The sequence below is a fragment of the Pelodiscus sinensis genome, chromosome 2 (genome assembly GCF_049634645.1).
Source record: "Pelodiscus sinensis isolate JC-2024 chromosome 2, ASM4963464v1, whole genome shotgun sequence".
NCBI lineage: Eukaryota > Metazoa > Chordata > Testudines > Trionychidae > Pelodiscus > Pelodiscus sinensis.
In genome coordinates this window covers 30,591,990-30,606,910 of record NC_134712.1, presented here as the reverse complement: position 1 = coordinate 30,606,910, position 14,921 = coordinate 30,591,990, and the positions used below count along the sequence as shown (strand labels likewise).

General features: G+C 41.2%; 1 protein-coding gene across 4 annotated transcripts in view; it reads right to left on the bottom strand.

Annotated features, from left to right (window-relative positions):
- ANGPT1 (angiopoietin 1) overlaps positions 1–14,921 on the bottom strand; it is a 224,715-nt gene that overhangs the window by 101,962 nt on the left and 107,832 nt on the right. For 3 of the 4 annotated variants that reach the window (XM_075920222.1, XM_075920221.1, XM_006113011.4), the window contains 2 exons: positions 7,993–8,148; positions 4,697–4,818 (listed from right to left, as the gene is read on the bottom strand). In XM_075920222.1, the coding sequence (XP_075776337.1) occupies positions 4,697–4,818; positions 7,993–8,148 (278 nt within the window). The remainder of the gene's footprint in view (positions 1–4,696; positions 4,819–7,992; positions 8,149–14,921) is intronic. The other variant, XM_006113014.4, reaches the window with a different exon arrangement.

Here is a 14,921-nt window from a genome sequence, read left to right as displayed (position 1 = left end):
TCAGTCCCCTACCACCTCAGTTAAAGGCCACTTTTGTCGACAAAACCCTGTAGTCTAGACACACCCTGAAAGCTCTCCTGAGAAGAAAAGCTATATTTAGGCAAACACCATTGTAAGATACACAGGTTTTATTTTTCACTAATGTAACCAAGACTTAGAGAAGATTTTTACTTACATTTTGAAAGGGTATGGATCAGGTCATGGAGATGGGAATCTCTCGCATCAAAAGTTATCTTAACCTCTTAAAAGTAATCTTTAAAAAGTATGGACATTTTACAACATAGATAGTGAGATTTTCTTTGCCTTTGATCTATTCAACAGGTAAAGACAAGTATTATCAGTGTAATAGAGAAGTCTGGCCAAATACATAATCACATCCATACTACCTGGATATCTCTAGCTGTGGGAGGCTAGGAAGAAATTTCCCCTGTGAAACAGAATACTCAATAGTAGTCTACTTCACGGTTTCTCAAAACATCCTGTCTTCTATCAAGCACTGGACATTGACAGTGAAGTAGATGGATCACTGGTATGTTATGGTTTTACCTATATGCACATATTTCTTTAAATCCAGTAACATTCTGGGACATGATTCTCCGTTTCCTTTTATTTGTTTAATTCAGTTTAATTAAAGCAAGGTATAAGAAGTAAAGATAGTATAATGCAGAAGAAAAATCAAGCTCTTCACTGAAACCAAAATGTGTGTCTAAAACTCCATCCAGTGGTGCAGTATTTCTCGTTACTTCTGGCACGTAAGAATGGAGGTAGTTTCCAAGAAAATTATTCCTGAAGAAATGAAGAGAAGCTAGGCTCATTATGAGGTCATCTCTGTACTGAGATCTGAAAGTTGAGGAGATGTCCTCAGCATGACAGAGGTGGACATGATGTCTGTCACTTTTTGAGAGTAGATAGGAAATACAAAAGAATGATACTGTTTTAATGACCTTGAAGATTCTGGTACCAATAATTTTTTTCTGGATCTACTCCTGAACCTTAAACAGATCTTGCACTTAGATAGGATGTGCATATCTCCCAAACAATGGGTATAGGAAGATGATTGTCACTCATGAGGACAGGTTCCTGGGAAGTGAAGCTAATTTGAATTCAAAGGTTCCAGGCATATTTTGGGGGAAACAAATGGGCACTGCCACTGAAAATTTCTGGTCAAAGGAGTATGGGGCACATGCACTCCTGAAGTGAAGCTTCCACTGGGACATTACTTAGCAAAGAATTGTACCTATTTTATTGATGGGGAATAGAGGAACAAAATTATTAAGTGGGATCAGTCATGTACTTAAATAGGAAGTGTTTGCAGAATCAGGAACTAAATGACTTGTCCAGTGTCACACAGGTGACAGAATTAGAAATTGAACCCAGATCTCCTGAGTCCCAACTCAGGTCTTAAAAACATAGAGCCCTGAGAATGGTTAGAAAACATGCTTTAAAGTAACAAAGGCAAGGTACTCCATCTGTTCAGAGTAACAAAGAGAAGGTTAAAAGGTGATTTGATCAGATTCTGTAAGAACCTACCTATGGGACAGAAATTTAACAATGGGATCCTCACTTTCGTAGACAAAGAGAGAAATAGACCCAACGTCTAGACAAGGAAGCAAGAAAAATTCAGACTGGAAAGAGAACGCACCATTTTAACAGTGAAGATAATTAATGATTGGAACAATTTAGCCAGTGACAGGATGGACTCTCCATTAATAGAAATTTTAAAATCAAGGTTGTATGTTTTTCTGAAAGATCTGCTGTGGATCACACAGGAATTAAGTCAGAGCAGTTCTGTGGCCTCAGAAGACCAGATGAGATCAGTGGGCCTTTTGGCTTTAGAATCAATGAACCACAACACTATCCTTCCTTTCAGCTAATAAGATGGTGACAAAGCTCAGAAATCCTCACTCCAGGTCCCTGCTTTAATCACTAGACCACATTCCATCCTATTTCTCTATTTGCCCCACACATCCATGTTTCTAAAGAGCGACAATACCATTTAAATGTTGCTTTTCAACACATTCTTTATTTCCATATCCAAACTCAGACTATTTCATCTTGTCACAGACCATTTCATCATGAATGTCAGTGTAGCCACCCAAAGGTCAAGTCAAGTCAAGTTTATTTACTGCCACACATGCCTTGCACTCTGACACATTGTTAAGATATATAAATAAAGAAAGAACATTAAACACACAAGACATCACATAAATGACTCTGTCCCTTGCACATTCTAAATAAATACTTGGAACTAAGCAGATACTGGCAATACAACTATTTGTTTAGTGAAATTAAATCATATGCATTTCCAGTTTTATAAACTTATGAAACTCATTTAATCAATCCTCAATTCAGTTGAGCCTCTTCTAAATTAAACATATATATAATATAAATAATTATTAGAGTACCTAAATTGCCAACATTCACAAGTACTATTGAAAATGAACTATTTAACCATTTCTCCAAAAGCATCAGAATTAGAAATAACTTTTTTATGGTAATACACTCTCAAGAGCATCTTTTCCTTTCTCCATGATCATTGGTTTCCTCTCTTTCTGTCTTTCAATAGTATGTTGCCATTACATAGTATGTTACTCATTACATGATCCATGGAGATTCATTGATTCATAGGCCAGGTCTATACTAGACCTGGAAGATCAATTTAAGGTGTGCAACTCCAGCTACGTAAAGAGCATAGCTGTAATTGACTTATTTTACTCCTCACAAATCAAGGAGTACTGGCACTGACCAGGGGCACCATCAGCATTTGATTTAGTGCGTTCTTACTAGACCTGCTAAATCAATGTCAGAAAATCGATTTCTGGTGTGATAAGTATTATCGTGACCATAGAAGGACATAGGGCTCCACTGTGATCATCTAATCTGACCTCATGCATAACATAGGTCATAGAACTTCTCTGAATTAAGTCTACTTTAAGTCTACTAGTTGTAGTTGAACTTCAGCATATCTATTAGAAAAATATCCAATCTTGATTTAAAGATTATCAGTAACAGAGACTTCCCCACAACTCTTGGTAAATTATTCCCATGGTTAATTCTCCTCACTATTAAAAATTTGCACTGTATTTCTAATCTGAGTTTGTCTTGCTTCAGCTTTCAGCTGCTGCATCTTGTGTTACCTTTATCTATTAGATTCAAGAGCCCTCTTTTCTGTTCATTTCTGTTGAAGATTTTGATAGTCACCCTTTAAACTTTGTCTTTGACAAACTAACTAAATTGAGCTCCTGGAGTGTCTCAGTTTATGGAATTTTTCCAATCCTTTTATCATTCTTGTGGCTCTATCCCAGTTTTCAGCATCCTTCTTGAATTGTGGACACCAAAAAGAGACATACCGTATTTTCCGGTGTATAAGGCTACTGGGCATAAAAGACGACCCTCTAATTTTTTAGTTAAAAGATAGGTTTTCGTCTTATACCCCAGTGCCCCTCCGCCTCTCCGGCTTTGCTCCCGGTGTCCCTGGTCTGCTGGAGACGGTCCCCAGCAGACCAGAGGCACCGGGAGCAAAGCTGCAGCAGCGGCGGGGTCCCGCGCCTCTGAGGCTTTGCCAGAGCAAAGCCTCAGAAGCGCGGCACCCCGCCGCCGCTTCGGCTTTGCTCCCAGTGCCTCTGGTCTGCTGGGGACCGTCTCCAGCAGACCGGGGACACCGGGAGCAAAGCCTCTGAGGACACCCCAGCAGCGGGACAGCCTCGGCGCGCCTGGGCTGCCCCGCCGCCGGAGCCCCTCCACGGCTTTGCAAAGCCTCGGGGGAAGCCGGCGGCGGGGCATCCCAGGCGCGCCTGGGCTGCCCCGCCGCCTGTATACCCAGCGTATAAGACGGCCCCCGATTTTTGGGGGATGTTTTTTAGCATCAAAAGTCGTCTTATACGCCGGAAAATATGGTAGTATTTCAACAATGGCTGAACCAGTGTTAAATACAGAGGCAAAACAACCTCCATTCTGCTAGTGGATATTCCTCTTTCTGTTCATATAAGGATCACTCAGCCCTTTTGACCACAGCATCTCACTGGGAACTCATGCTCAGCTCTTTATATCTGAGAACTGCCAAGTTTGATTATTTCTTTCACCCCCAAATTGGGAGGACTGACTATTGTCTCTGATTTGCTTTATAGTATTAAAGAGAGGACAAAGTTCTCCTCAGCTTTTGGACTACAGTCAGATCTCCAATGTACATCCTTCAGTCATTCCATATATAGCTCTTCCATTACTGTAAGTAGGATCAAATACTAACTAAACTAGAATGTGATGTTAAGGATCAAATAGAAAAATTTAGCCTATAACATGGGAGTTTTTGCACTTCAATATTTTAAATGTACGTCAGAGGACTTCTTTTTTCCTTATCCCTTTTCATGCAGATATGTATATTTAATTGTCTAAAAACTTAAACAGGTACATTCTATTCAGAGATCTCTAATAGAAATTTTGTCACAGTAGTCAACTTCATCATGCTCCTTAATATCACACCTTAGTAGCATACAGTATCAGTTTTGCTGATTTGTTTGTATTTTCTTGTGTTTTCCATTATCCGTCAGCCTAGATTTTACTTAGATTTTCCACTTACATGTTTTTGTTTATTCAAGGCTCAGAACACCCATTTCCCCCATTGGTTTAAAGTAGTAGAAATGGAGAGTATTTCTGGTAAACAGAGTAAAAATTTAAGGCCGTAGCAATTTTCTCTCACCTGTTTTTCTCATGAATTTTCAAGATTTCATGTGTCTGCTGCAGAAGTTGTTTTTCCAGCTTGTATGTAGATAATGAATTTTCCAGCAGCTGAATTTCAAGACGGGATGTTTGATTTAGTACCTTTAGGATAAATAAAAGCATTAAAACTTGCAATGTTCTAGTATTACCATTCTTAAGCCTTGAACAGTGAGTTACACATTTATTCTACTTTATGGCAGTTTCTCATTGAAATAGTCCTTTCATGTTTTAAATTGAAATAGTTCATGTTTTAAAATATTTTTAAACATGGGGCCAGATCCTTGCCTGGTGTAAATCAAAGTCAATGGAGCTATACTGGTAAACAGCTGAAGCTCTGGGCTTATAGTTGTAGCATATGCCATTAAAAGGGGGTAAACTGTATGTATACAAATCCCCAGACTAAATATAAACACATAACTAGATCATAAGGGTATCGGAGTAGCTGGTCAGGATTTGAACACATGCCATGTTGCATTCACTGTTTTGTAACTAGAGCTTCTATGACAGCATTCTCTCAAGGTTTCTCTTTTGCAATGTTGCCATGCACTGAATATCTGCTTACGCCAACACCACTGCATAGTTACACAGAGGGTTTATCGATACTTGCAGCCTATTTTGGAATTGCAAATCAAGCCCAGGATTTAAATATCCCACGCTTGATTTGCATCTTCCTGGCCGGGCGCCATTTTTGAAATTTACAAGCCCAGAATAACTACCCGTGTCTACACGCGGCAGTGAAATGGGTGTTCAAAATTAAGCCCTATTTCGAACTACCTGTTATTCCTCCTGCAATGAGGTTTAACAGGTAGTTTGAAATAGGGCTTTATTTCGAACACCCGTTTCACTGCTGCGTGTAGACGCGGGCAGTTATTCCGGACTTGTAAATTTCAAAAACTGGCGCCTGGCCGGGAAGATGCAAATCAAGCGTGGGATATTTAAATCTCAGGCTTGATTTGCAATTCCAAATGCCTACATTTGCTGCCCTATTCCGAAATAGGCTGCAAGTGTAGACATACCCAGATTGTGGAGAAGATAAGAGGCCCTGATCCCTCAAGTTGTTCAATACAGTTGTCTTTGACTTCTCTGGGGCTCTGGATGCAGTGTCAATGATCTGCTCTCTTGCCACAACTTACAGTTCCAGGCCCTAAAAAGTATTACTGAAATGGCAATACATTTTTAAATGGAAAGTAACAGATTCTAACAACCGAACTATTATTTTTCATCTAAAAAAAAAAAAAAAAAAAAAAAAGAAGGAAATGTTCAATCAGAACACCAATAATCATTTCTTTTACTGGGTAACAACATCCACTCTCCCCCCCCCCCCCCAGATTCTAAAGCATATTATCTCCAAAAGTCCATATAACAGAAGGAAGACCACTGCTGACATGCAAGCTCTGAAATGAATGCGGTGTCCATTGAAAAGTGCACAATAACATTTTCCAAAAGACTTTTGGATAGGTCATTATCAATATCATCGTGTGGGCAATGCTTTCCCATAGAGTCAACCTCATGTGAGAAAGAACAAAGCAGAAGACAGTCTAATAATGCTTCCATTTATTTGAAAATGTTGAGATCTGTTCTCTGAGACGCCTTTTCTGCCTTAGCTGGGAGGTATGCCATGGAGAAGTAAAGGTAGGACAAGAAGTAATGGTCTTAATCATCAGCAAGGATGATTTAGGTTACATATTATGAAAAACTTTCTAGCTGTAAGGGGAGTTAAGCACTGGAATAGGCTTCCAAGGGAGATTGTGGAAACTCCCTCACTGGAAGTTTTTAAGAACAGATTGGGTAAAAACAAGTATGGAATAGGCTATGTTTTCTTTGTCCTGCCTCTGAGCAGCGGGCTGGATTTATTGACCTTTCAAGATCTCTTTCAGCCCTATATTTCTAAGATTTTCTTATTCTAAATGGAACAGAATCAGAAAGGCATAAATGGGCACATAATACCCATTGAACCCTGTGCAGAGCCAAATTTGGGTAGCTCATGCAGAGTCATAAAAAGATTTTCTACACACTACTGTTCCCTTGTAAGGCATGTGTTCCAAAGTCAAAAGTCTCAGCATGTAATGTTGTAGTTAGATACTAAAATGCTATATGCAGTGGTGCAATAGAACAGATTTGCTCCAACATTTTCGTAAAATTATATAAAAGCTAATGCCATTTGAGAAGGTGACTTTTATGAACCAATTTATGAAAAAAAAAAGCAGCCGAGAATGCGAGTAAGACTATTTTGTCATCACCATGTGCATATCATCTCTAGCTAGAGTAAATTAAGTGTCCTTTCTCTGGTAATTGCTATTGTTCTTCTTTATATTGCAATGTGATTATGTAATAAATTGGGAATGGTATTGTAAACTTGGGTCAGGACTTGACTACAGACAGTATGATCTATTTCAAACAGTTCACTACAACAAACCAAATAAATATAACACATGAATACATTTGTTTTAAATATACAGTTTGAATGCATTGCAACTGTTAAAGATGCTACACACTACAAACAGCACGGGGAAGTCCCTGGAAAAAAAATAATGTGAACTATACATTGACAGAAAAGTCAAAAGACAAAAAATAGTATATACTTCCCTATGATTATCATTAGCTCTCAGTTGAGACAGTATTCTGGATACATAACTGGTTATAAGAACAGAACAATTGCCAACTAGTTTGCATTTAAGTTATTAAGATCATGGGTGAGTGGAGCCTGTTCAAGTTATGCCCTTTAGAATGGTCTTATATTCATGTCACATTGTAAACCTTTATAGAATAACAAATGGTACAACTACATAGCCCCTGGCAAAAGAAAGAATGGTTGTCCCCCTCTCAGATCTGTAAAAACTACACATGTACAATACTTTTCAAATGGCTGGAAATATTTCAGAGAAAATAAATAAAAATTCTCAAAATAAAATGGTAAGTAATAACATAGATCAAAGGAGATATTTTAATCTAAAACTATTTATTTAGCTTGACACTTGAATCATTCACAGTTGGTAGCTATGCTGTTTATTTGAAGTCAAATGCTTGTTAGCTTTTTGGTCAGTCCAGCCTGACAAACACATACAAAGCTAAATATATCAACCAATCCTCATTAAGTATAAAGAAAAATACATAATGAGAATCAGTCAGCCTTGTTGTTGCTACCAATAAACCGAAAGTGTATATTGTTTCTTGGAGCACAGTGTTGAAATCTACTGTGTGATGATGTGGTAAAAGGAGAAGGTGGAGAAGGTTCTCTGCAGTAAATGCTTGAAGAATATGGCCCTTGGGACAGACCTGGGTTTCAACATCTGTGAGTTTTCTCGTCTGCTCTGCCGTCTGACTTAAGAGGCTGGTTCCTATCTCAAGCATGGTGGCTGTGTGGTTCTGAACCGCACTCTGCTGTATCTGGGCCATCTCCGACTTCATATTTTCCACAATGTAGTTCTCGAGCTGTGGAAGAGAAAAGGTAATGACAAGGGCATTTTAAGGAATAGGTACCAATTGTGCACACTTCTAATGACAGAGCAATGATTAGCTAGGAATGCTACTGCAAGAAGTTTCAGATCTGTCACTGGGGGCCATCATTCCATACATAAGGCCATTGGTTTTCAGAGCTTGAAAGGATGGCTAGATCATCTAGTCTGACCTCTTTCATATCACAGACCCTAAACCTCACCCAGTTATCCCTGTGTTGAGCCCATAAATCACCTTACTGGCTGGTTCTTTAAGGCTCAATTTCACCTTCATAGAAACAGTAGGTTTTTGCAATTTGCCTCTCAAACTTTCACACGCTGAACTTAGAAAGTGACAAAAGAACATATGCAAATTTGAATAAGCCCATATCTTTTTCTAAGCTTTTTTGAAAATAGGCTACATATTCCCCCAGTGACTACTACTAATACTACAGTTCTTATTGCTATACGACATGGAATAATATTATTGTTAACATAATATTAAAAATATATCAAGGTCTATAAAACATGGTCCCTGTCCTGAAAAGATCATAGTCTAAATCAGGGCTGGGCAAAATATGGCCCAGCGGCCAGATCCAGCTCTCCAAGCTTCCAGATCCAGCCTGCAGAGCACCTCGCTGGGACCCTCAGGAAATAGCTGCTGCTGTTTAAAGGGAGGTCTGTGTGGCTTTCTGGTCTGGAGGGAAGGAGAGGCTTGTGTAAACTCCCCACTCCTAGCCCAAACCTTAGCTCCTATTCACTGGAAACAACCAGCCAATAGGAGCTGAGAGATTGGCCTGGGGGATGGGGACAGTGTAAGACTCTTCCCCCTCCCAGAACTGAGAGCTCCATGGAGAGAAGAGCCTGCAGTTTAAAGTGATCTGGGGCTGCAGCAAGCAGGGAGCCCAGCCTGCTTTGGGGTGCTGAAGGGATGCAGGCCAGGAGACACTGAGGTAAGTGTCTCTTCACCAAAGCCTGCTTCTGGAACCCTGTCCCTCCTACAACTCAACTCCCTCCCCAGGTCACCATAAAAACTCTCTGCACTCCCCTGTCCTACGTCACAACTCCCTCCCAGACCCAGTGCTCCCTCCTATACACACCACAGGCCAGAAACCTCTCCTGCACCCAAACACTCTCCTAGATCCTGTACCCTATTCCCCTGCCCCAGGTCACCAACCAAACCCTCTGCAGTCTGCACCAACTTTTTCCCTCCTCCCAAGTCAAAATACCCTCCCAGACTTTGCATTCCCTTCTAGAATCCCTCCTCCAAATCAGAATCCTCTCCTGCACTCATACTCCCTTCCTGGCCCAGGTCACAAGTCCCTCCTTCACCCAAACTCCCGCTCAGACCTCATACCATCTCCTACAGGCCAGTCCCTTCCCCCGAGTGCCCTTCTGCACCCAACTTCCATCCTAGACCCCACACTTCCTCCACAGAAAAATGCAGCCCTTGACCACTTTCCAAAATCTTGGAGTGGCCCCCCCAAAAATTATTGCCCACCTCTTGTCTAAATAGACAATGTATAGAAACAAGATGGGGGAGTGGGGTGCTATCAAAAGTAATTGAGAAGTGATATCCAGCATGTGGTTAGTTAGCTCCAGAGTTTTTTTAAAATGTACATGTGCATTTGCTTTGTTAACACATATTTGATGGAAAGACTGGGGCTTAGGGAGTTCAGGACAGGAGCATATTTTAAGGGGGAACTTCAAAGAGCTAAGGATGGCAATAGGAGACATTGGCATTGAAGTGATTAGAGAAGTGGGCCTTGTGAATTACTTCAACCTTAGAGGAACTTAGAGCTAGTTGTAGCACCTAAGGGATGGTAGGTCAAATGAGAACTGGGAGACTAGAACTGTACACTACCTTAAGAGCTAAGAACTGAGAACTTCCTCATGCTAGGGGAATTCTCAGCTAGGCGCTGGTCCAGATGTCAGTGCTTTTATACTGCTAGAGTGACATAAAAGTAACATAAAGGAGCTCAAAGAGGGGACAACAACTATGTTCTTTCTTCAATGCATAGGTAAGAAACTTGCCAGGCATTAAAGTCCTCTTGTATTGTCATTTAGATCTGGTTAGATGTTGTTGCATACCTATACAATTATAATGGATTCTAAAAAACAAATGAATCTATTGGAGGTTGCACATGAGATGCACATCTGCAATAGCTGTTAATACTCTGTCGCTATTGTCCGTAACAAATAATTGCTTTGAAACAGTTAATGAAATCATTAGATTGGTCACGTATAAACATAACGTTCACATGTACTTTATGAATCTCTTACTAATCACTTATTAACTTTAGCAGTCGTCAGTCTTCAGTCAGTGTGGTATTAATTATCAGTATGTGTTCATTTCACAAGCAAACAACTCTACAATAAATTCATTTTTATTTGGCAGCCCTTAAGTGGTTCGGTACTAGGACCAGTTTTGTTCAATATCTTTATTAATGACCTGGATGAGGGGATGGATTGCACCCTCAGCAAGTTTGTGGATGACGCTAAGTTAGGGGGAGAGGTAGATATGCTTGAGGGCAGAGATAGGGTCCAGAGTGACTTAGACAAATTGGAGGATTGGGCCACAAGAAATCTGATGAGGTTCAACAAGGACAAGTGCAGAGTCCTGCACTTGTGACAGAAGAATCCCAAGCATAGTTACAAGCTGGGGACCAACCAGTTAAGTAGTAGTTCTGCAGAAAAGGACCTGGGGGTTACAGTGGATGAGAAGCTGGATGAGTCAACAGTGTGCCTTTGTAGCCAAGAAGGCTAATAGCATATTAGGTTGCATTAAGAGGAGTATTGTCAGCAGATCCAGAGATGTCATTATTCCCCTTTATTCAGCTTTGGTGAGGCCACATCTGGAGTATTGTGTCCAGGTCTGGGCCCCCCAGTACAAAAAGGATGTGGACGCATTGGAGAGGGTCCAGTGGAGGGCAACCAAAATGATTAGGGGGCTGCAGCACATGAAGCCCCGTTTTTCTAGAATAATAGCTGTAATTCTGGAAAAACAACACTAGCATCCACACAGCGATTCCATTATTTAAAATGAAAATCAAAATAATGAAGGGGTTTTTCCAACATTGGTAAACCTCATTCCACGAGGAATAATGCCTCTTCCAAAAAAGATTTTTCGGAAGAGGGTGTGTGTGGACACTCCATTGCTTCTATGTCGAAATAGCTCCTCACCAGGGCCATTCTAAAGTTATTCCTCCCCAGTGCCTCCTGGGGCTCTAAATCAAGATAGCACATCCACATTAGGGGAGCCTGCCTCGAACTAATTTTGAAGCTTCCCTGTAGTGTGGATGCTCTATTTAAAAATAAACGTTTCCAGAAGATATCTTCCAGAACAGCTTATTTTGAAAGAAGCTTGCAGTTTAGACTTAACCTAGGTTGTACTGATGGTGGACAGGCAAGGGTTGTTGTGATTGAAATAGCCCCTACCCTGAACAGAGCTCACTATGGGAGAAATAATCAAGCCCTGTATATGAATAACCATGTTTATGTTACTTAAAATCTCCTGGAAGGGATGCTGCTTATTCCCAAGCCCCAGACCTGTCAGCAATGTGGTTTCATTTGGTTAAATCCCAGCAGAGGATTTCAAAGTCTTGGGGCAGAAAACAGCTTTAAAAAGAGCTGGGTCATATTAATGTGAGAGAAAGGCAGGGACTGTTGACCAGAACCAAAGCAGGGATCTTTGAAGACATGAAGCACTTCATTGTTATTGTCTGTTGTTGTTGCTTTGATATCGTCTGTGTGCAGAATGAAGGGGTTTTGGCCAGAGTGGTTGCTGGTTGTGTAATCTGTTTGAACAAGGACCCTCTAACTAAACTGGACACCCCCAAAACAGGTTGTTTGGTTTGCTTTGTTCTTTTTAGTGAGAGCCAGATTGGGTTTTTTTCTCTAGTCACTTAGGTTCTGGCCCTGCTATAACACGGGACTATGCTGTCGACAGAGAGATGTAGATTAGGCAGGTCAAAATTGCTAATGTAGCAGGGATTTAAATATTCCATGTTTCATTAGCATAAACATGGTTGCTACTTTTTTTGAAACGGAGCTTTTTTTTAAAAAAACTGCTGTCTAGACATGGATCTGTCAAAAATAAACCCTTTTTTGACAGATCCTGTAAACCTCATTTTTTGAGAAATATAGGATCTGTTGAAAAAGGGTTTATTTTCGACAGATCCGCATTTAGACTGCCTTTATTTACCTAAAAAGCTCCGTTTTGAAAAAAAGTGGCAGCCATATTTATGCTAATGATGCACGGAATATTTAAATCCTTGCTTCATTAGCAATTTCAACATGCCTAATCTACATCTATCTGTTGACAGGAATGTGTAGTCTAGACGTACCCTAAGACAGTGTCACACTAGAAAATGCTGACTTTGTTTCTGACATACACAAGCGTTGTACTAACATCGGGTATGTCTACACTAGCCACCTTCGTTCGGATATTTCAATCCCGGGCTTCATTTGCAAGTTCAAATGCCTACATTAGCCACCCTAGTCTGGACTAGGGTGGCTAATGTAGGTATTTGAACTTGCAAATGAAGCCCGGGATTTAAATATCCCAGGCTTCATTTGCATGTTCCCAGACGCTGCCATTTGTAAATGCCTGGTAGTTTGAACTACCTGCTCGCAGCTACACGCGGCACAGGCTAGGTAGTTCAAACTAAAGCTCCTAATTCGAACTACCGTTACTCCTCCTGCAATGACTCCAGTGGAGGTGCTTCTATCTATGCCAACTGGATCCAGGGCAGTGCATCTTCATGTTACTACTGTACAGAAGTCATTAAACAAGATGGGTATGTCTACACTAGCCACTCTAGTTCGGACTAGGGTGTCTAATGTAGTCATTTGAACTTGCAAATAAAGCCCGGGATTTAAATATCCCGGGCTTCATTTGCATGTTCCTGGACATCACCATTTTTAAATGCCTGGTAGTTCGAACTACCTGCCCGCGGCTACACGTGGCACTGGCTAGGTAGTTCGAACTAAAGCTCCTAATTCGAACTACCGTTACTTCTCATTGCTGTTCGAATGACTACATTAGACACCCTAGTCCTAACTAGGGTGGCTAGTGTAGACATGCCCATCTTGTTTAATGACTTCTGTACAGTAGTAACATGAAGATGCATTGCCCTGGATCCAGCTGGCATAGACAGAAGCACCTCCTCTGGAGTCAATGGAGCCATGACAGTTGAACCCACTTATACCCATCAGTGCTTTCTTTGATCATCTGATCATATTTATGGTTAGCTGATGCCAGATCTTAGTCACAATTATTTGACTTGGTAATTCATTTTTAATCAAATTGAACCTGCTTCCGTAGCAGTGAGCATGTTTCATTGTGAAAGGTAAGCTGCACAGCTAAGCATTAAGAACCAGATGTAGTTGATTTAGAGGCTGAGGTAGGGAGCAGGAGTCAAACATACAGTGTGTGATAAATAAGCAGGGCTGCTTTCATCTTATCTATAAACATTCCTGAGGAGATGGATAACTGTTAAATACATTCAGATGAGCTACATCAGCTGAGCTCAGAAAAGATTTGCAACCAATTCAATTGTCCACATACATCGCCTACTGATCTTAACATGTTTAGAGAAAAAGACTGCTACCTCAAGGTTAAATATTTTATGAGTAAGAATGATTAAGATCTGATTTTTTAGCCTGGAAAATGCTGGGAGCACTTGGTCTGACACAGTGTCTCATAATCCCAAACCACAAAAATGTTTGTCTGAGCTGCCAAGTTGCCCCTTTGATTAAGGTATCTATGGAGTGTTTGAGTGCAATGGTCAAAATTTTTATGGTTTTCCCAGTGAATAATTTGATAAGAAATAAAACAAAAGCGGGTAATAACCAAAGCACAATTTGTGTGTGTCTGTGTCCTTGCAGTGTGTGTGTGTGTGTGTGTGTGTGTGTGTGTGTGTGTGTGTCCATTACCACAGTGAGTTGGCTTTTTTTGCAAGTACAGGTTGGAACTCCCTTGTCCGGCACCCTTGGGATCTGACTAGTCCCGAATAATGGGATTAGCCAAATGACGGGTGGTCCTTGCCAAAATGGCCCATGCTTCCCCCGACTAGGACTCCAGCCGAGCCTCACTCTGGCCTGACTAGTTGTGGCTCCCCAGACTGGAGCTCCGTGGATGCGGAGGCCGAGTCTCTACAGTTGCTGGGGCCCAGGCTCCATGGCAACTGGGCGCCACAGTTGTCGGGGTGGCTGGGTCTCCATGGCTGCCAGGGCTGTGCAGCTGTCACACCTGCCGAGGCTGCCGGGACTCTGTGGCTTCTGTAGCTGCCAGGGCTCTGCAGCTGCCATGGCACTTCAGCTGCTGCTGGCCCCTGCTACTGCCTGGAAGCAGGGGCCAGAACTCCCTGCTGCACCACCTGTCCTTCCCTCAATACAGGGCTCCTGGATGAGTCATAGCCTCCCGTTCCCTTCCTGCCCTGTAGCACAACCTCCTTATACCTGAACTCTGGTTCAGGAACATCCGTGGTAATGCCAGACCATGGATGTTGCCGGACCAGAGAGTCCCAGTTAAAGGAGGTACAACCTGTAGTACACATGGCTAAAGATTTTGAACTAGTCCAAAGGCAGTTGTATGGGGCCATGATAATATTATACTGTACTGTGCTTTATGCTCAGAACCTTTTTGAAGATACATCTTAGCAGCACATGAACCAGGGCCATTGTGTTTTAGCCAGTCTTTTACTTCTTTCTTTAACCAGTATATTTATTTCTCTCCAACCTGTCCCATGAGAGAATAGTATAAACATT